Source organism: Gracilinanus agilis, chromosome 4, assembly GCF_016433145.1.
Source record: "Gracilinanus agilis isolate LMUSP501 chromosome 4, AgileGrace, whole genome shotgun sequence".
Classification (NCBI taxonomy): domain Eukaryota; kingdom Metazoa; phylum Chordata; class Mammalia; order Didelphimorphia; family Didelphidae; genus Gracilinanus; species Gracilinanus agilis.
Window position 1 is genome coordinate 200,518,637 of NC_058133.1, and position 18,086 is coordinate 200,536,722.

General features: G+C 39.9%; 1 protein-coding gene across 2 annotated transcripts in view; it reads right to left on the reverse strand.

The window, feature by feature from the left end:
• The window catches only part of EFTUD2 (elongation factor Tu GTP binding domain containing 2), a 46,556-nt gene that overhangs the window by 11,225 nt on the left and 17,245 nt on the right, over positions 1–18,086 (reverse strand). The window contains exons 4-11 of one of the 2 annotated variants that reach the window (XM_044676558.1): positions 16,899–16,974; positions 16,306–16,344; positions 15,386–15,421; positions 13,624–13,714; positions 10,789–10,871; positions 9,401–9,567; positions 4,456–4,580; positions 447–510 (exon numbers count right to left, since the gene is read on the reverse strand). In XM_044676558.1, coding sequence (XP_044532493.1) covers positions 447–510; positions 4,456–4,580; positions 9,401–9,567; positions 10,789–10,871; positions 13,624–13,714; positions 15,386–15,421; positions 16,306–16,344; positions 16,899–16,974 — 681 coding nt within the window. Of the gene's footprint in view, positions 1–446; positions 511–4,455; positions 4,581–9,400; positions 9,568–10,788; positions 10,872–13,623; positions 13,715–15,385; positions 15,422–16,305; positions 16,372–16,898; positions 16,975–18,086 lie in introns of both variants that reach the window. The other variant, XM_044676557.1, reaches the window with a different exon arrangement.

An 18,086-nucleotide genomic window follows, 5' to 3' on the forward strand; every position in this document is an offset into this window, starting at 1 on the left:
CGCCATGCCTTCATTGTCCAGCCTGGCTCAGTCGCCATGCCTTCATTCCTGACTCTCCGCAGTTTCTCTACCATGTCCCTGAGTGGGTACCCTCATTTCTGGCCTCAATCCCCCTCTGTTTTTCAGTGTCCTTTCATGTGTTATCTTCTCTACTGAAATGTAAGTTTCTTGAGGGCAAGGTCTATCTTTCTGATATCTAGTGCTGCACAATTCTTGGCACTTGGCACATGCTTAATAAATGCTTATTGACTTAAAAAACAATAGCATCTCCCAGTTAGAACCAATTAAGTCACAGTCATGTAAGAAGAAGAGGACCAGTTTATGCCACCAAAAGCTTTGGGTTTAGCCTTTATGAGCTCTCCTCAATGGTCTCAATTATTGGGAGGCAGCATCACTTAGAAAACGGATCAACCTCTGGGGGAAGAGGAAGTCTTCATGCAACTTACGTTTTAGGATTGAAGTAAATGTCACCCCATAGCCTCTTGGCAAATTCTTGGTAATTGATATCACCTACAAGACAAGGCAAAAAATGATAATCCACCTTCTACCTGGAGGGCTAGTATGAATCCTTTAAATTATCACTACTGGTTCCTAAGTAAGAGTACCAAGAACCTTCTTTTTCCAGGTTTAAAAGTTGTGATCAGGGAAGTTAGATGGCACAGTGGACAGAGTGCCAGGCCTGGAGTCAGGAGCACCTAGGCTCAAATCTGGCCTCAGACACTTCCTACCTGGGTGACCCTGGGCAAATCACTTAACTGCAATTGCCTACAGCACTTGCCCTTCTATTCTACAACTGTCAATAGGTCAGAAGGTAAGGGTTAAAAAAAAAAAAAAATGGCCCATGGGCACATGGAAAGTGAGATAGAAAGAAGCAACTGATTCAAAGTGAATGAGTGAGGGTGCAGAATAAGACACACATTTTTGGACAGAGCCAATATGAAAATTTCTTTTATCTTGACTATGCATATCCATTTTTATTTTATATATTTATTTATATATTTTGTTATTTTTTAAATCCTGCCCTAACGGAACATAAGGAAAGAGCAGGGGAAAAAAAGGAAAAGAAAAGAAAAGACATCTTTTTAAAAGATGTAGAGAAGAGAACAGGGAGAAGGCCACAAAAAAGCAGACAAGCATGACAGCTTAGAAAGTTACAGGTTGAGTTTATTATATACTTAAAAACTGAAGCAAGCTGTACATAATAGAAATCAGCAGTTTCATGTATAGTCCTCTTCTTCTGTTCTACTATGCTCACAAAAATACCCATTTTGTGTGGTATTTGTTAAGTTCGGCCCAAAAATAAGCATAACAGTCAATGAGATCATGCTGAGGACAAAACTCAACTTAAGTCTCCTTTGTACTCTCTAGTACCAGAAGGAAAAGATGACTGATAGTTCTTTTGACTTTCTTGTTCATCATTCTCTGCTAGCAGTGACAATCCATCATCCCCCTCTTTTCTCGGTGATTCATGGAGAAGTTCCAGACTGCTACCAATTTTAACAACCCTAATGCCTACAGCCCACTTGGTCCACTTGACTTCTGCAGTCCCCCTGCCCTGACTGTATGCTAGTTGGGCTGTAAGCTCTGATCTTGGTCAAGACAGACTGATCAACTCAGCTCTTTAGAGGTTGGATTCAGTCCCGATCCAGCTGAGTCTCCCACTGGGCCAAATGACAAGCTGAAATCTAGTGGTCCTGGGAGATTCTGCTATTACACTTGCATCTCTACAATTTCCTTTACATAGAAATCTTGATCTGGATATCCTTTTACCATTTCAGACTTAATATGTCTAAAATCAAAATAATTCTTACTTCTCCTATTCTCTTACATCCCAAACTAGCTCCATCTATTTCTATGAGGGCTTCTATCCATTTCCAGAGCCACAAGATATCATGGGAGTCAGCCTTAATCTTCCTTCTCCCCCTTTCAACCCCTTTTAGTTCTAGTCACCAAGTCCTATTGATTCTTCCCTAAAATATTTCTTAGAGATGTCCCTTTTCATCTAATATCATACTATTCCTAAAGATTAATTATTACATTTATTCTCTCCCTCCTGACCTAGCTTGCTTCCTGTTATACCTATATATTTTTCTTTTTTCTTTTTCCCTAAAACTCTTACCTTCTGTTTTAGCATCCATACTAAGTATTAGTTCCAAGGCAGAAGTGTTTAAGTAAGGACTAGGTAATTGGGGCCAAGGTCATATAGTTGGGAAATGTCTAAGGCCAAATTTGAATCCAGGTCCTCCCTACTCCAGCCCTAGCACTCTGTCTACTGTGCTACCTTACATCTTTATTTCTGATTCTCATAGGTGTTAATCCCACTCCCTCCTAATTTTATTTTGTATTTATTTTATATAGATCCTATATTTACTTATCTGTGACTATTTTGTGTTTCTCCAATAGAATGTAAGTTCTCACTTTTGTTTCTGTATCCCTAACTCAAAGTATAGTGTTTGATATATACACACACACACACACAAATGCCATATTGATCTGCCCAAAACTCCACTCTGCACATGTAGGCTTCCCACTCAAAAACCTCCCATGGTTTCCCATGGGATTCAGGATAAAGTTTCAACTCTTCAGCCTGATATTTAAGACCTGCATTTGACCACTAACTCTTTGGCTGTCCTACCTAGTCATCTGCAAAACTTTGTTCCTGCCAAACTGATGTAATCATTGTTTTCTGAACATGCCATGCACATGCCTAGGTCCATACCTATTCTCACACTTGGAATGCCTCCCCTTGTTCTCTACTTGTCTAACTCCTTCACTTAATTAAAAATCCAACCCAAATATAACTTTGGGGCATACTTCTTCCTCTGAACTCCTGTGTCACTTACTACTTATTATCGCTGATATCTAATTGACTCTTAGCTTTTGCTACTGAATTGTTATTCATCCCTCACTCTCATGTCCTCTCCTCTCTGAGGGTTAGGATTGTGTCTTCCAAGTCTACCTATCTATCTGCATCCCTGGGGCCCAGATCATAACTCTTGCTACAAATACGGACATCGACAAGACAAAACTATATGCTTCTAGTATATTCCCCTTCTGTGCTTTCCAAATATTAAACTAACATAGACAGAGGATAGGAATTTGTCTCTCCTGTTTCTCAAGACTTCTGGCTAATAGTTAACATGATATAGCTAAATTACAGCTGCAAAAAGGGTTCCCATGATTTTGCTTTATATATTACATATACTCTGCCATTTGTAATAGGTTCTTACTGTCTACACTAGTGGGTCTCAGTCTGATACTAGATATCAGGCAATCTATGCTTGAAAAGGCCTTCTGAAATGAAGTCCAATATCCCCATTTGTCTTTCTTTTTTTAGTTCTTAGAAAGAGGTATTTACTGAGATATAACAGTAAGAGCAGTTGGCATAAAAACATCCCCACCAAAATCTGTAACTTACTCTCCCCACCAATCTATATGGAGTCTTGGGGAAAGGGGGCTCAAGTTTAGAATAAATCTTCTCATTCTAAAGATAGGAAGTCCTAGGTTCAAATCTAGCCTCAGACACTTCCTAGCTGTATTTACCCCAAGCAAGCTGTAAACCCCACTGCCTAGCCCTTATACTTAAAAAAAATTATTATTAATAATCTTTATCTTCCATCTTAAAATCAATACTGTATATTGGTTCCAAGGTAGAAGAGCAGTAAGGGCTAGGCAATGGGGGTTAAGTGACTTGCCCAGGGTCACACAACTAGGAAGTATCTGAAACCAGCTTTGAACCCAGGACCTCTCATCTCCAGGTCTGGCATTCAATCTGCTGAGCCACCTAGCTTCTCCCCTTACTGCTTTTCTGCCATGGAACTGATAATTAGTATTGATTCTAAGACAGACAATAAGAGTTAAAAAAAAAAAAGACCCAATAATATATAAAGACTGAGAATAAAGACTGAGAATCTTCAAGGACCAGGGAGGCTTAGATATGAAAGCTACAGGCTTTCAATTTGGGGAGCTGGGGCAGGAGCTCCAAAGTAAAGAAGCCAAGAAGCTCATATAATAGATTAACTGAACATCCACAGAAAGAGGACTATACATACTCACTGCAAATCCAATATAGAGACCTTTGAACCAGTCTTCTCAGGAACCTTGGCAGACTGCACTGAACTACTAGAAAGGCCAATGATAACAGATGCTCTGTATCTAACTAATGTGCCCCAAAGTACTTTGTTGGCTTAAGGCATTCCTGGTTTCAGGGTATGTACTATATCAGGAGAGTTTTCATTCTAAAGATTTATTCCTCCCTTTTTCCCATCTTTTTTTTCTACCACTTAAGCTTCTTTAACATTCAGAATTCACTTGATCCCAAAAAGTGGCCTGGGGAAGGAAAAGAATACTCAAGATGAGGATAGAAGTCAGAAAAAAGCTCCCACAGAGGACTCTGGCGGGATGCCAAAATCTGACCCATTCAGGATGAGACTGTTGAAGTAAAAGACAGCTTACCAAAAGTGTCGGCATAGATCTTGGCAAAGGAGCCCAGTGTGAAACAGATGCTGTATTGGGAGCTGGAAAAACAGACGTTGCCCAGAAGCGGGGAGAGGATCAGGTTCTCATCAGTGGAATACATGCTGAAACAGAGACGGCCACAAATAGAATGACAACCGGTACAGATGCTTGGACGACAGGCTAGTATTGACACATGGCATGTGTCTTTGGGTGGGATAGTATTACCACACAATCCAATCGCCTAAATGGGCTTACATAATAGGCTCGGCATTGCCAACAGTTTGACCCAAGAGAGTGATATGATGGAGTAGTTTCCTAACTCATTAACAAGCTGACTTCCCAGAGTTGGTAATATTATACATAATTTTGGAACAAGTTAACTGCCCTGGACTAACAAGGGGCAAACTAGAGGCCAAAGATTTTACAAAAGAGAACACATATCAACTGTGCTAAGATATGAAAGAATTTCAGAGAAATGGCAATTATACTAACACACTTGGAATAGTCCCTCATGCAGACACTTGTCTTGCCCAGGTCACACTCTGAGGCCACATTTGAACCCAGGTCCTCTCAACTCCAAGCCTGGCTATCTGACATTGTGCTGGGATAGCTGCCCCTTTACTTTGAATCTTAAGAGTTTCTATTTTTTTTTTTTTTTACACTCACAAACTGAAACACGGTCTGAGTTTAGGCCTATGAATCAAGCTCTCCTAACTCTGTCCTAATATAGGATCACAGATTTAGAACTGAAAGGAATCTTGGGAGTTGTATGGGACAGAACTAGTCCAATGCCTTCATTTTTAAAGATGAGGATACTGAGGAGGAGTGAGATTTGTAGATTTGCCCAATATTATATAAATAAGTAGCAGGACTAAGATTTGAACCTGTCTCTAAAACCCATCATTTCACCTATGGTACCATAAAAATTCATTAAGACCATTTTGATGCTTAGTCTCCTCTTCAGTCAAAACAAAAACTTCTCTCCCATTTTGCTTTTGCCACTGAACTACCTGAGCAAAGGACATCTTTATCTGTGGTCCCTTACCAAGTGAATCAGACACTAAGATCTAAAAGTCTAACCATGAATACTTTTTTTATCCCTTTGCCTTTACCCTCATACTCTCATTACATAACATCCTCTCCCTGAAGATTCACTCTCATAAGCCTTTACACTTGTTCTCTTTCTGCACAAAGAACCTTTACAATACTGCCAGACAAAACTCCCTAGAACTAACATCTCTGCTCAAAATCCACCAGAAGTCCCCTCTTTTAGACTAAACTAATTTTAAACTCTTTATTAGCCTGGCATTCAACACCCTCTGATCTGGTGCCACCCTATTTTCCCAGTCTTACCTCATAATGATATTTATAAGTTTTACATTTTAAATCCACTATATTGTGAAAATAGAATTACCCTCCTTTTGTCTTTTAATGTAATCAATCAGCAACTTTTAACTTGATCAATCAAGAACTTTGGAATTCCCCTCCTTTCTAACTTAATCAGTCAGAAACTTGAAGATCCTTTTGATCAAATCCTCAGAGACAAGAGGCGGATCCCACAGGCACTGCCCCCTGAGTAGTGACAGAAACTATGACTGGTTCCTGAGATGTGAGTGGGAGAGCAGAACTCAGGGAGCCCTCACTCTCTTCAGCGGGACAAGCGCTTCTGTCAGGACATTCTCTTGGGCGTGAGACTCTCTTTGGCAGCTCAGTCTTGGCAGCTCATACCCTCTTTTGGTTGGAGACACTCTCATGAGCTGGTGAGATTTGCATTCACACTCTGGAGGCACTTGGATTCCAACTCAGACACTGACTGAAGGAGCTCTCTCTTGGATTGGTGAGACTCTTGCTGAGTAAGAGGATTGGTGAGACCTAAGGAAGCCTTCATTGGTGGTGAGCTGGATCCTATCAGATCAGCACTTAGGATATTTAGCTAGGCAATATTTTCTACCTTCTTCCTACATTTCCCTCTTTTTAAAAAAAATTTCTATTAAACCAAATTGTTAAAAGCTACTAACAGCCTCATAAACTAATATTTAATTATTATAAACGGTGACCACAACCTTTTTTAACTATTACAATATCAACTGGGCAGTCATAACTATAAAGCAATCCTTCTATTCCTACCTAATTGCCTCTTCCACTGATCATTCTCACAATATCTCCTTCCCCTACCTTTTCAGCCAAGAATATTATCTTACACTTCAGAAAACATCACGGTGATTAGTAGAAAGTTCTTTCTTTTCTCCTCCTCACTGCACATTCCACTGACATCGTCCCCCATTATGTCCTCCTTCACTGCTGTCTCTGATAAAGAGGTGATCCTTCTTGCCATGGCCAAGCCTTCTCCATGTTCCCTCCATCCCTTCGACAATAGAAAACCCTATCATCTATATTCTAACTTTTTAAAATCACTTACTTTCCATCTTAGAGTCAAATATTGGTTCCAAGGCAGAAGAGTGGTAAGGGCTTGACAATGGGAGTTAAGTGACTTGCCCAAGGTTACTCAGCTAGGAAGTATCTGAGGGCACATATGAACCCAGGACTTTCTATCACTAGACTTGGTGCTCTGTCCACTGAGTTACCTGGCTACCCCTAGAATGCCTTGGCCTTCCTTCAAGACTTGGCTCAAGTGCCATTTTCTGGAGACCTTTCTGGGTTCTCTTAGCTGCTTGACTAGCCTTCCCCATCTAAGGCTACCTTCCATCTACTTTGTGTATGTCTTATAAATTTACAGATAGTGTGCATGCGTGTACACACACACACACACACACACACCCCATCACTGAAATGTAAATTCCTTGAGGGCACGGACTTTTCTCTGTATTCCTAGAAATTAACACAGGGCCTGGCATGTAGTAAGTGACCACATATGATCCATATAACATTCCTGTGAGGCAAGTTCTCCAGACATCATTATCCCCTTCTAACAGATGAAGAGGGAGCTAACAGACAAAGTGACTAGGTCACTGTTGTAGCCAATCCCTCTCCACCCAATCTTGTGCATTCTCTTGTGCGTAATGACCTTATCCTCATACAGCCCAGACTTCACAAACATTGGGAACCCTTTACAGGTAATTCTCATGTATTATGAAAGATGGTCCAATTAGACCTAAGCTCCATAAGAACATGGATGAAGGTTTCTTAAATTTCCCGTCTCCCCACGAATGGGGTGTCAAACCCAGTAGTCACTTACTCAATGTTTGCTGAGTGAATTCAAAGTTCCTACAGAGAAAGCCTCCTGAGGGATCATTTAGTACCCAGACTGTAGTACATCTAAGACCTACTACTTTTTCTTTCTTCTTCTCCTGTTGAGCTTTCACAGATACCAGAATAACTTCCCTAAAGCACAAGTCTGACCATGTTGTTACTTGGCTAGAGAACTGTGAGCAGAGCCTTATAGCCTCTAGCTCAGCATTTAAAATCCTTCACTATCTGGCCCAGCTTGCCTCTTTCTCCCCTTCCCACGTGCTAAAATGGCTCTTATGGGCTGTCTTCTGGGGCTCTTCCCAGACCATCCATCTCCTGTACTGGAATCAGGAGCCACTTCTTTACATCCAAAGCTCAGCACACGCATCATCTCTTACTGGACTCCTCTCCTGGTGCACTTTGGTGTGGGCACCTAACTTCTCACCATGTGGGCACCTATCAGTTAATATCTCCCTAAAGTCCCCCAAGAGAGTGTTGGCTCCTCAGAGGTAGGAACTGCTTATGTTTTGTCTTTGTAATCCCAGAGCTTGGTCCAGAGTAAGTGCTTGACTTAATAAATGCTTGTCAGATTAGAAAAGTAAATACCTACAAGGCAGGATAAGCAAAGAAGGACAGACAAACTATGTTATAAAGCAATAAAAACTACAAAAGAATTGCAATAAATCTTCTTAGGAGTCTGAGAAGTCAAAAGACTCCTGAAAGTGGTTTTGTATGCTGTCCATTCAATCACTGCTTTTAATTCCCTACAGTGGAATAACGTTTTAAGGGACAAAGCATTTTTACACACAGGATAGGTCTAGATGACTGTTTTATGGAATCTTAGGACTAGAAGAGACCTCTAAAGATTATCCAGTTCATTTCTTTGCTTTCACACCAAGTCGCACCTAATCCACTGAGTGTGGTAGGTGGTGGTAGTGATGATAATGTTAGTAGTAGTAGAATCAGCAATAGGTGGTTTGCAATTGAGTCTCACAACAACAATGCTGTGAGTTAGGTGCTATTATTTTGCTCATTTTACAGATTATAAAATAGCTCAGAAAAGTTAAATGACTTATCCAGGTTCACACATCTATTAAAATGTCAAAAGCCTATTCCAAACCCAGTTTTTCCTGACTATGTGCCATGCTGACTCTCTATATGATACAATACAGCACAGGCTTTCCAGTGCTTCATTGGGAAATTCTTTGAGTTTGTCTGGTTGGAAGTTAGGCCTGTTTACAGTAAAAACAAGGAACCTTGCTGCCACTTACTTAATACTCCTTATACCTGAAGATCTGAGGCTGGTTAGCTCATTTCATTGATTAACACAGTGACAAGAAGACCAAGTTTAGGGTTCAGCCTTTTATGGCTATAGCCTATATCTCTAACCTTGATCTCTGTAGAAAAAAAAATCTCACCTTGTCAATACTGGGTCACAAGCAACATCTTTTTCTATGTCAAACACACTAACTTGGACCATTAAGTCCCATCAATCTTTGGCCTTTTACCTAAGCCAAATTACCCTGGTGCTTCCTACCTATTTGTGGCCTTGAGCAATCCATTCATTGCTTTGGCCTCTTCCTCTCCTGAGGACCCTTCTAGCTCTAGGACTCTGAGCCTAAAAAATTCTATCCCTTGAGATCACACCAATTCACCCCTATCTGGTTCTCCCAAATCACTTCAGGCTTAATCTCTATAACAATCAATAGCATGAAAGAAAGGAAGCACAGTCCAAGGCACATACACCCCATACCTGATTAATCCATTGACCTCATCTACAATGTGTCGCAGTTTGTAATAGGCATCTGTTGGTGGAAGTTTGAGCTCTAGGATCAGTCGGTCAATCTTGTTGATGCACACAGTGACCGCCAGCCTCTCCTGCACAGCGTGTTTGATCAGTCGCTCAGTGTTCAGCATCACCTAAGGAACACCAGTCTCAGGGAATGGAGTAGGAACCATGAAAGACCCTCAGCATGGCTACAACATGAGCAAAGAAGGAAAGAAACTTGGGACAGCAGATAAGCTCCCTTACTTTTGAGGCAAGAGCTGTGATTAGTCAGAAGGAAGCACTATTTGTAAAGAACTTTGCAAACCTTAAAGCACTACAGAAATGCTAGCTCTTGTTTTTGTTGTTACTCTTATTACTTGAAGATGCAGGAATATCTAGCTAGGAACCAATAGCTCCACCTACTGGCCATCTTGCCAATGGCATACAAGTGAAGAATTCTTTTTTTATAATGGGTATGGCTTCCTAACTACTTGGCAAGGGCAGTTTTGTGGAAGCCAAGACAAACCTGTCCACACAACCATAATATCCTTTCTCATCAGAGGTTTCCAACTCTTATCACTAATTCAACTAAAACCATTATCTTAGAAGAAATATTTTAAATCCATTTATGCCTGTTCCTTCCATCCCCTGCCAAGATTACAATGTTCTCTTCGTTTCCTAAATGCTATTGAGTTCCATTGATTCTCAGCCCCACAAAGGCAGTGAATTGATTATATGTCCTCTTAAGAACCAATGCTGAATTTGATTCGCTGTCCTTAAATCAGCACAAAACTGGAATTTAGTCACATAGCTATCTCAATTAATCAACAAAACTTCTGAATCCTTCTCATTCTTTTGCTTTGGGAATTATTTAAAGCAAATACAAAGGCAGGGGGTTAAGATAACATTGTCCAAGATTATACAAAAGTGAGTACATTGTACACAGAGACAGATATACTGTGGTACAATTGAACATAACAGACTTCTCTACTAGCAGCAATGCAAGGATCCAGGACAATTCTGAGGGACCTATGAGAAAGAAAACTAGCCACATTCAGAGGAAGAACTGTGGGAGGAGAAATACAGAAGAAAAACAACTGCTTGAACACATGGGCTGATGGGGATATTATTGGGGATGTAGTAGACACTAAATGATAAACTCTAGTCCAACCATCAATAATATGGAATTAGGTCTTGATAAATGATACATGTAAAACCTAGTGGAATTGTGCGTTGGCTAAAGGGGATTAGGGAGGTTTGGGGGAGAAGGAAAGAACATGAAATATGTAACTAGGGGAAAATATTCAAAATTTAAAAAAAAAAGATTCCCTGGATCAGAAAAAAAAAAAGATTATACAAAAGTAAACGCTCACCCCCTCAGCTGCATCGATGAAAAGCACTACCCCATCAGAGATGCGCAAGCCAGCTGTTACCTCATCAGAAAAGTTCACATGTCCTGAAAAGCAAACATGCAGAAAAGGCAACATGTGGTTACAGGATTAAGCACTGGTAGTCTCATTGTTTAATTGTGTCTGATTTTTACAGCCCCATTTGGGATTTTCTTGGGAAAGATATTGGAGTGGTTTGCCATTTCCCAACTCATTTTCTAGGTGAGGAAACTGAGGCAAATAGTGTGAAATGACTTGCTCAGGGTCACCCAGCTAGTAAGTGTCTGAGTCTAGATTTGAACTGGGGTCTTTCCGGCTCCAGGCTCAGCACTCTAGCCACCGCACCAGCAAGCTGCCCTATTATCTATAACATAATATCTATTATTTAATATATATTCCTAAGCAGGAGAGATTTAAAGTGTTATGGACATCCCCCAAAATCTTTCCAAAGTTACTAAGGATCTTAAGTTGCCAAATCCAATGGCCTGTTCTCAATCCTCACTTTCCTTAATTTCTCTGTAGGCTTTGAAATTGCTGAACATTCTCTCTTCTCTCTAGACATTCAGGATATATTTTCTCCTGGTTTTCTCTTTTCTATCTGTCTCCTCTTTTTTTCTGTGTCCTTTTCTGGGTCCTCTTCCAGATCACTGGTTCTGTCCTGGGACATCTCTTCTTCCTCTATACTTCACTTGGGGATCTCCTCAGCTCCCATGGATTTAATGATCATCTCTATGCTGATGATTCTCAAATGTACTTATTTTGCTCCAATATTTCTGCTGAACTCCAATCTCACATTGCCAACTGCCTTTTGGACATCTCAAACTGAATGTCCATTAGATAGTTTTATTCAGTATGTCTAAAATGGAACTAAGGCCTTCTCTTTCCCTTAAACTCTACTCCCCCCATCCCCCACCCCACTTCTGTATTATTGTAGAGGGCAACACCGTCCTTCCTCCCTGACCCTTAGGCTCTGACTTTAGGAGTCATCCTGGATTCCTCAGTCTCTTACCTCTCCTATCCAAACTGCTGTCAGTTTCACCTCTGCAGCATCTCTCAAACACACCTCTTTTGCTCCTCTGACGCATAGGCCCTCATCACCTTGTATGGGTTCTTACAATAGCCTGCTAGCGGGTTGGCCTGCCTCAGGTCTCTCCTCACTCCAATCCATCCTCCACTCAGCCACTAAAACAGTTTTCTTAAAGTGCAGATCTGAACTTGTCACCCCCTATTTAACTCAATAAACTACAGAGGCTCCCTATTGCCTCTGGAAGCAAACACAAAATGCTGTTTGGCACTCAGGCCTTCATAACTTAGCCTTGGTCTCCTTATACCTCTCTTCTCAACATGTAGTCCTCAATCCAGTGGTACTGGTCTCTAGGCTGTTCCAGGAACAAGACACTCCCTCTCTAGGATCTGAACATTCAATCTGGTTCTCCCCCATGTCTGGAATACTCTCCCTTCTCTGCTCTGACTACTGACCTCCCTGGCTTCCTTTAAATCCCAACTAAAATACCACCTTGTGCCTTTCCTAACCCCTCTTAATTCTCATGCCCTCTATCTTTTATTTCCTATCTATACTGTATACAGCCTGCTTTATAAATTTGTGTTTACTTGTTATTTTCCCCATATTTGTAAGCTAATTGAGGGCAAGAACAATCTTTTGTCTCCTGTATCTTTAGCATTTAGCACAGTGCCTGGCACATAGTAGGTTTAATACATGTTTACTAAGATATGAATAGGTAGTTTTCAGATGAAGAAATCAAAAGTTCTCAATAATCACATGAAAAAATGTTCTAAATCCCTCTTGATTAAAGAAATGCAAATTAAAACAACTCTGAGGTACCACTTCTCACCTATCAGATTGGCCAATATGACAGTAAAAGAAAATGATAAATGGTGGAAGGATGTGGCAAAATTAGGATGCTAATGCATTGCTGGGGGAGTTGTGAATTGATCCAACCATTCTGGAGGGCAACTTGGAATTATGCCCAAAAGACTATAAAACCCTCTGATCCTGTAATACCACTACTGGTTCTAATACCAAAGGGATTTTAAAAAATGGGAAAGGACCTGTTTGTACAAAATTATTTATAGCCGTACTTTTTGTGGTGGTAACGAATTGGAAACTAAAAGGATGTCCCTCCATCGGGGAATGACTGAACAAATTGTGGTATATGATGGTGACGAAATACTACTATACTATAAGGAATAATGAACAGGATGATTTCAGAAAGAGTTGGAAAGATCTATGTGAACTGATGCAGAGTGAAATAAGCAGAACCAGGAAAACATTATACAAAGTAAATGAAACAATATAGAACAATCGACTGTAATAGGCTTTGCTACTAACAGCAAAACAATGATCTAGGACAATTCTGAGGGGCTTATGAAAAAGAATGCTATTCACCTCCAGGGGAAAAAAACAACTGTTGGGAGTAGAAATGCAGATGAAAGCATATGCTTTATCACTTATTTATTTGGATATATGATTTAGTTTTATAAGATTATTCACTTATAAAAATGAATAATTTGGAAATTTGTTTTATGTGCTAATACATGGATAACCCAGATTGAATTGCTTGTCAGCACCAGGAGGAGGGAGGGAAGAAGGGAGAAAAATAATATGGATCATATAACTTTGGAAAACTTATGTGAAAATTTGTTATTAAAATTAAAAAAAATTTTAAATGTTTACTGATTGACTGAAACACAAGAATGTGCTAGTCTACTCTGGAAATTTAGAGTGTTAAGGAAAAGACATGGCTTAAAGACTAAAGAATGACTTATACTAGTTATGCCAGCAGACACAATCCTATTTACCTGGTGTGTCCATGATATTGAAGAGGTAAGACTTTCCCTTGGTATCTGGCAGGACCACTGTCACTGGAGTACTTTTGATGCCAACGCCCCTCTGAAAGAAATAAAGTTACACTGGATACAGTAAGCATGGAACAACATTTAAGAAAATTGAAACTGACTCTATCTTAACAGAAATCATAAAAACAGACATCTGTGTAGTGCTTTAAAGTTCACAAAGTGCTTCACAGACATTATCTAATTTAGTTTTCACAAGAGTACTGAGATAGCTATTCCAAGCATATTATTAATGAAGCAATATAATATTGATATGAGAGAGTCAGCCAAAATTAGATGCTAGAGTATAGTCGGATAATTAAGCTAAAGTCAAAATGAAAACTAAATTAGAAAAAAAGAAAGAAATTTAGGTGGCAAGATCTAAACTTAAGAGAGCATTGAGTTTGAGGTCATGCTGTACCAGAGGTCTTGTCAACTAAAGATGAACTGATAATCTTATCTTCCCCTGAGAGCCTCCCAATCCTACATAAAGAGTATGTGATTTTTATCTAAGCCTCTTCTGCTATGAGGAAAGAAGAAAAGATTTTGAACAGTCACTGTAGGAAATGTAATGCTGTCAATTAAGGAAGGTGAGGGTGACCTAATTTCTATGCCTAGGATGAGTAGGATTTTTGACTATGAATGGCTTAGAGTTAATTCTACTTACACATAACAAGGCACAGCAACTCTATGAAGAACTGCCCATAGATCCTGGCAAAGTTCACAGTTTGTTACAATTGGGATTTACTGCTCAGGAAGCTTGGGTTGGCCTGAGGGCTTGTGATGAGAATGTGGGTCATATTACCAACCAAAGAGGAAATTGCCCAAATAAAGAAAGAAGAAAAAGACAACTGGATAACATAAATTCTTTGAAAGGAATGGGCTACTCAGCTCATGCTGCAAAAGAAGCTCAGCCCCTCAGCCCCGACTCAGCCCAGCCCAGCCCAGCCTGAGCCAGGCCAAAGCCTTACTCCGTGATCAAAGTGTCCTGCAAACTTTAATGCACCAGGAAAATGTGAACTATTATATATGCATATGAATATAAGCATGTTAGATCTGTGAAGTATTCACTGATTAAGGGAGAAGGGGCAAGAGGAGAAATAAAAACATGGATGACAGAGACAGACACATGCCCCATTGACTTACACCCAAATAAAGAGTTAAACCAAAGGAGGGGTGGCAGTACACAAATGTAAGGAGAAAGGGGATAGATTAAAGCTGGGCTAAAATCTCTTAAAACTTGCTGAACCTGTTTTCTTATCTGTAAAATGGGGATAACCCTGCTATACCATATAACTCACTAGGCTATTATTAAGAGCAAATAAAAAAACAATAAAGCATTCTGTCATAATAGCTTATTTCATAAATGCAAACTGTTATTATGAATATATTTCTATATGATTATACCATCTTCACAGGATAACATCTTTATCTTATATGCTTGTAATATACCACTAATTTTAAAGTCATGCTGAATTTCTGCAACTCTAGGCACTGATTAGGATATTATCGCTTACTGTGGGTCATATCAAGTTCAATTAGTGACTGTATGACTTCAAATCTGACTCCCAACTCCACAGCCAGAAGTTCAAGATCCCAAGAGGAAAGGAAGAGGTGTTATAAGTCACTCCATGGTGTTGTCATTCATCCTCACCCTTATCACCCTGGCAGCTGCTAGATCTGGCAGTCCTACAAAGGAGTAGGAGTTGATTTTCCTAGAGACACTTACCTCTTGCTCAGTGAACAGGATGTCTGTGTAGCAGAGCTAAAAAATAAAGGGTTCTCATTGTTATCATTATCCAGTTTCAGATTCCTTATCAAACAACATCCTCACCTTTGAACTATAAGCAAGAGAGGAATTGAAATTGCTAAGAGGCCCCACAATTAAAATTGGGAATTTAGGGCTCTACCTAGTTGGAGGTGGTCACTAGATATTTGAATAAAATACATGAATTGGAGAGTACACTAGAGATGATTAAGGGGTAAAACCTGGTACAGCCAGACAGATAAAATCAATCAAACCCATGAAAGGCTTAGAGAGGTGAAGGGAGCAGAACAGCCTTCTCAGAAACCCCACATGTCAGAACAACCAGTTGGTATTTCCTGAATTTAATTGCCAATAGGTTTCTTGCCACTCACATTTCTTTACCCCCCCCCCCCCCAACTTGATGTCTCCCCTGGTCTCCAGGACAGGAACTCAGAATTCCCAATATTAAGTATTTTCAAAAATACCTGGCTGCCAGCATTTATTGCAGTGAGACTTCTGGCTACTGCTGCTCTCATTCAGAGGTATTGATATTTATGGTGAAAATGGGCCCCAACTGTGTACTTGTAGACTGCTACTAATAAGAAGGGATAAAATGTGTAACTCTATATATATTAGGGCAGATGATAAACCCCATGGTGACAACAAACTGCCAGAACTTGGCAGGTGAAGATTCTCTATATTCAACTGAGAGTTCACACCACCCTCTCAGAGACCATCAGCAGAACCAGAAACTAAAAAAGCAGATGGCATTTTCCATCTATTTATAAAGTAAAAGGAGGTGTGTATATGTGTGTGCATGGGGAGTCTGGGGTAGATGAGAGAGAAAATGCAAGGCTTCAGAGGATTCAACGTGAACTACCCACAGTAGCAGTTCTACTTACATCTTGATCATAGCGCTTTCTGATTTCCGGGTGAGTTTGCTCTATTAAGCAATCTACAAAACAGGTCTTCAAAGGAAGAGAAAATGAGAACTGTCAACTACGTTGGGAAAATTACAACATCAAATGATTATTTTTTTAACCCCAACACAATTGGGAAAAAGGGAAGAGGACTGGGAAAAGAAAAGGCAGGACTGAAGGAAAGAATGGTATTAAAACTGAAATCAGGTTAATTTTCAAATGAAATAAGATGAATTGTTTCTCAGACAGGTATTCCCCACAGGAAATGAAAACTCATAAAAATCAGAGTAAGGCAGTCAGCCAGCCAGCTGAAAGCTCAACCTCTCTTCTTCCACCAAGCTGTAGACACAAGGCTCAGGAAGGCAAATGACTTATAAATAGGCCCCAATAATAGGCAAGAAAGATGTCCATTCACAGTATGATCTCATAGCATGGAGAGAATCCCAGGAAACAAGAAACTTGCTTAGCAATCCAGCCTGACCCCTCGCACCAATACATTTTCAATTTTCAGGGATGAACAATCAATGGAAATAAAAGAGAAATCCAACTCCACAGCTGCTAAAAGCCTTCCTTACTTTGCCGTGGTGTAGATGTCCACAAAGGGTCACATTTCTGATAAGCTCTGAGTTATCCATCAAGTCTGCCAAGAAGCTAGAAAGAAAGAAGGGCTGGTTTCAGAGGATGTCAAGTGGGAGACCTATGCTTCTTAAATTATTTGAGAAATACCTGACTATTCCATATTGGGCATGTTTCAATTTCATAGCATTTGGAAAAGGGCCCTGAAGTAAAACAAGATTTTCTACTTGTGACTTTAACAATCTGAAAGCATGTGAAAAGGAAAATCCAACCATTATCCCTGCATCTTTATAGATACCCTGGAACATTCATGACCCACAGTGGCACAAGGCAAATTGATTACTAGCCTAGGCTGAACTGTGGATTTGATTTGTGAAAAGAATGTCTAGTGAGTAAACTCACTTGACCAGTAAGGAAGGGCAATTGTGCAACTTATACTGTTACAGAGTAGCTGCAGCCCTGGGAGGAATAAGTAACTTCTCCAGGGTCACAAAATCAGTATGGGTAAAAGGAAAAGCCTTGAACGCCTTTATCCATTGTATCACCCAGTAGCTACAGGTGTCTTTTGGCTGTTTCTAACAGTGAAATCTACTTTTTAGGATAAAGATTTGCCATCACTGATGACTTTGAAGGACTGTGATATAGGAAAACCACAAAACAATCAAAAATGAATGTTGAAAAATCACTAAGAACAAGAAAGGCTTCAATGGAGAGATGAGGAAGTACCTTCCTCCTATTTCTTTAAAGAGGTGGAAGGACCATGGGTGTAGAACACTATTTTCAGATTTTTTGGATGTTTGATTAATTTTACTGATTGCTTTTTCTTATTTTTTTTTCTTTAAAAAATATATTTTGTTATATGGGATGCTTCTCTGGGAAGGGGTACACAAGGGGAAATTTAGAGCATATGAAAATATTAAGAAAATTTTATTTAAAAAAAAAAGAGGAGGCAGCTTGGTAGCTCAGTGGATTGAGAGTCAGGCCTAGAGACGGGAGGTCCTAGGTTCAAATCTGGTCTCAGACACTTCCTAGCTGTGTGACCCTGGGCAAGTCACTTGACCCCCATTGCCTACCCTTACCACTCTTCTGCCTTGGAGCCAATACACAGTATTGACTCCAAGACAGAAGGTAAGGGTTTAAAAAAAAAAAAAAAAAAAAAAAAAGAGGAAAAAGAATGTGACGTGATT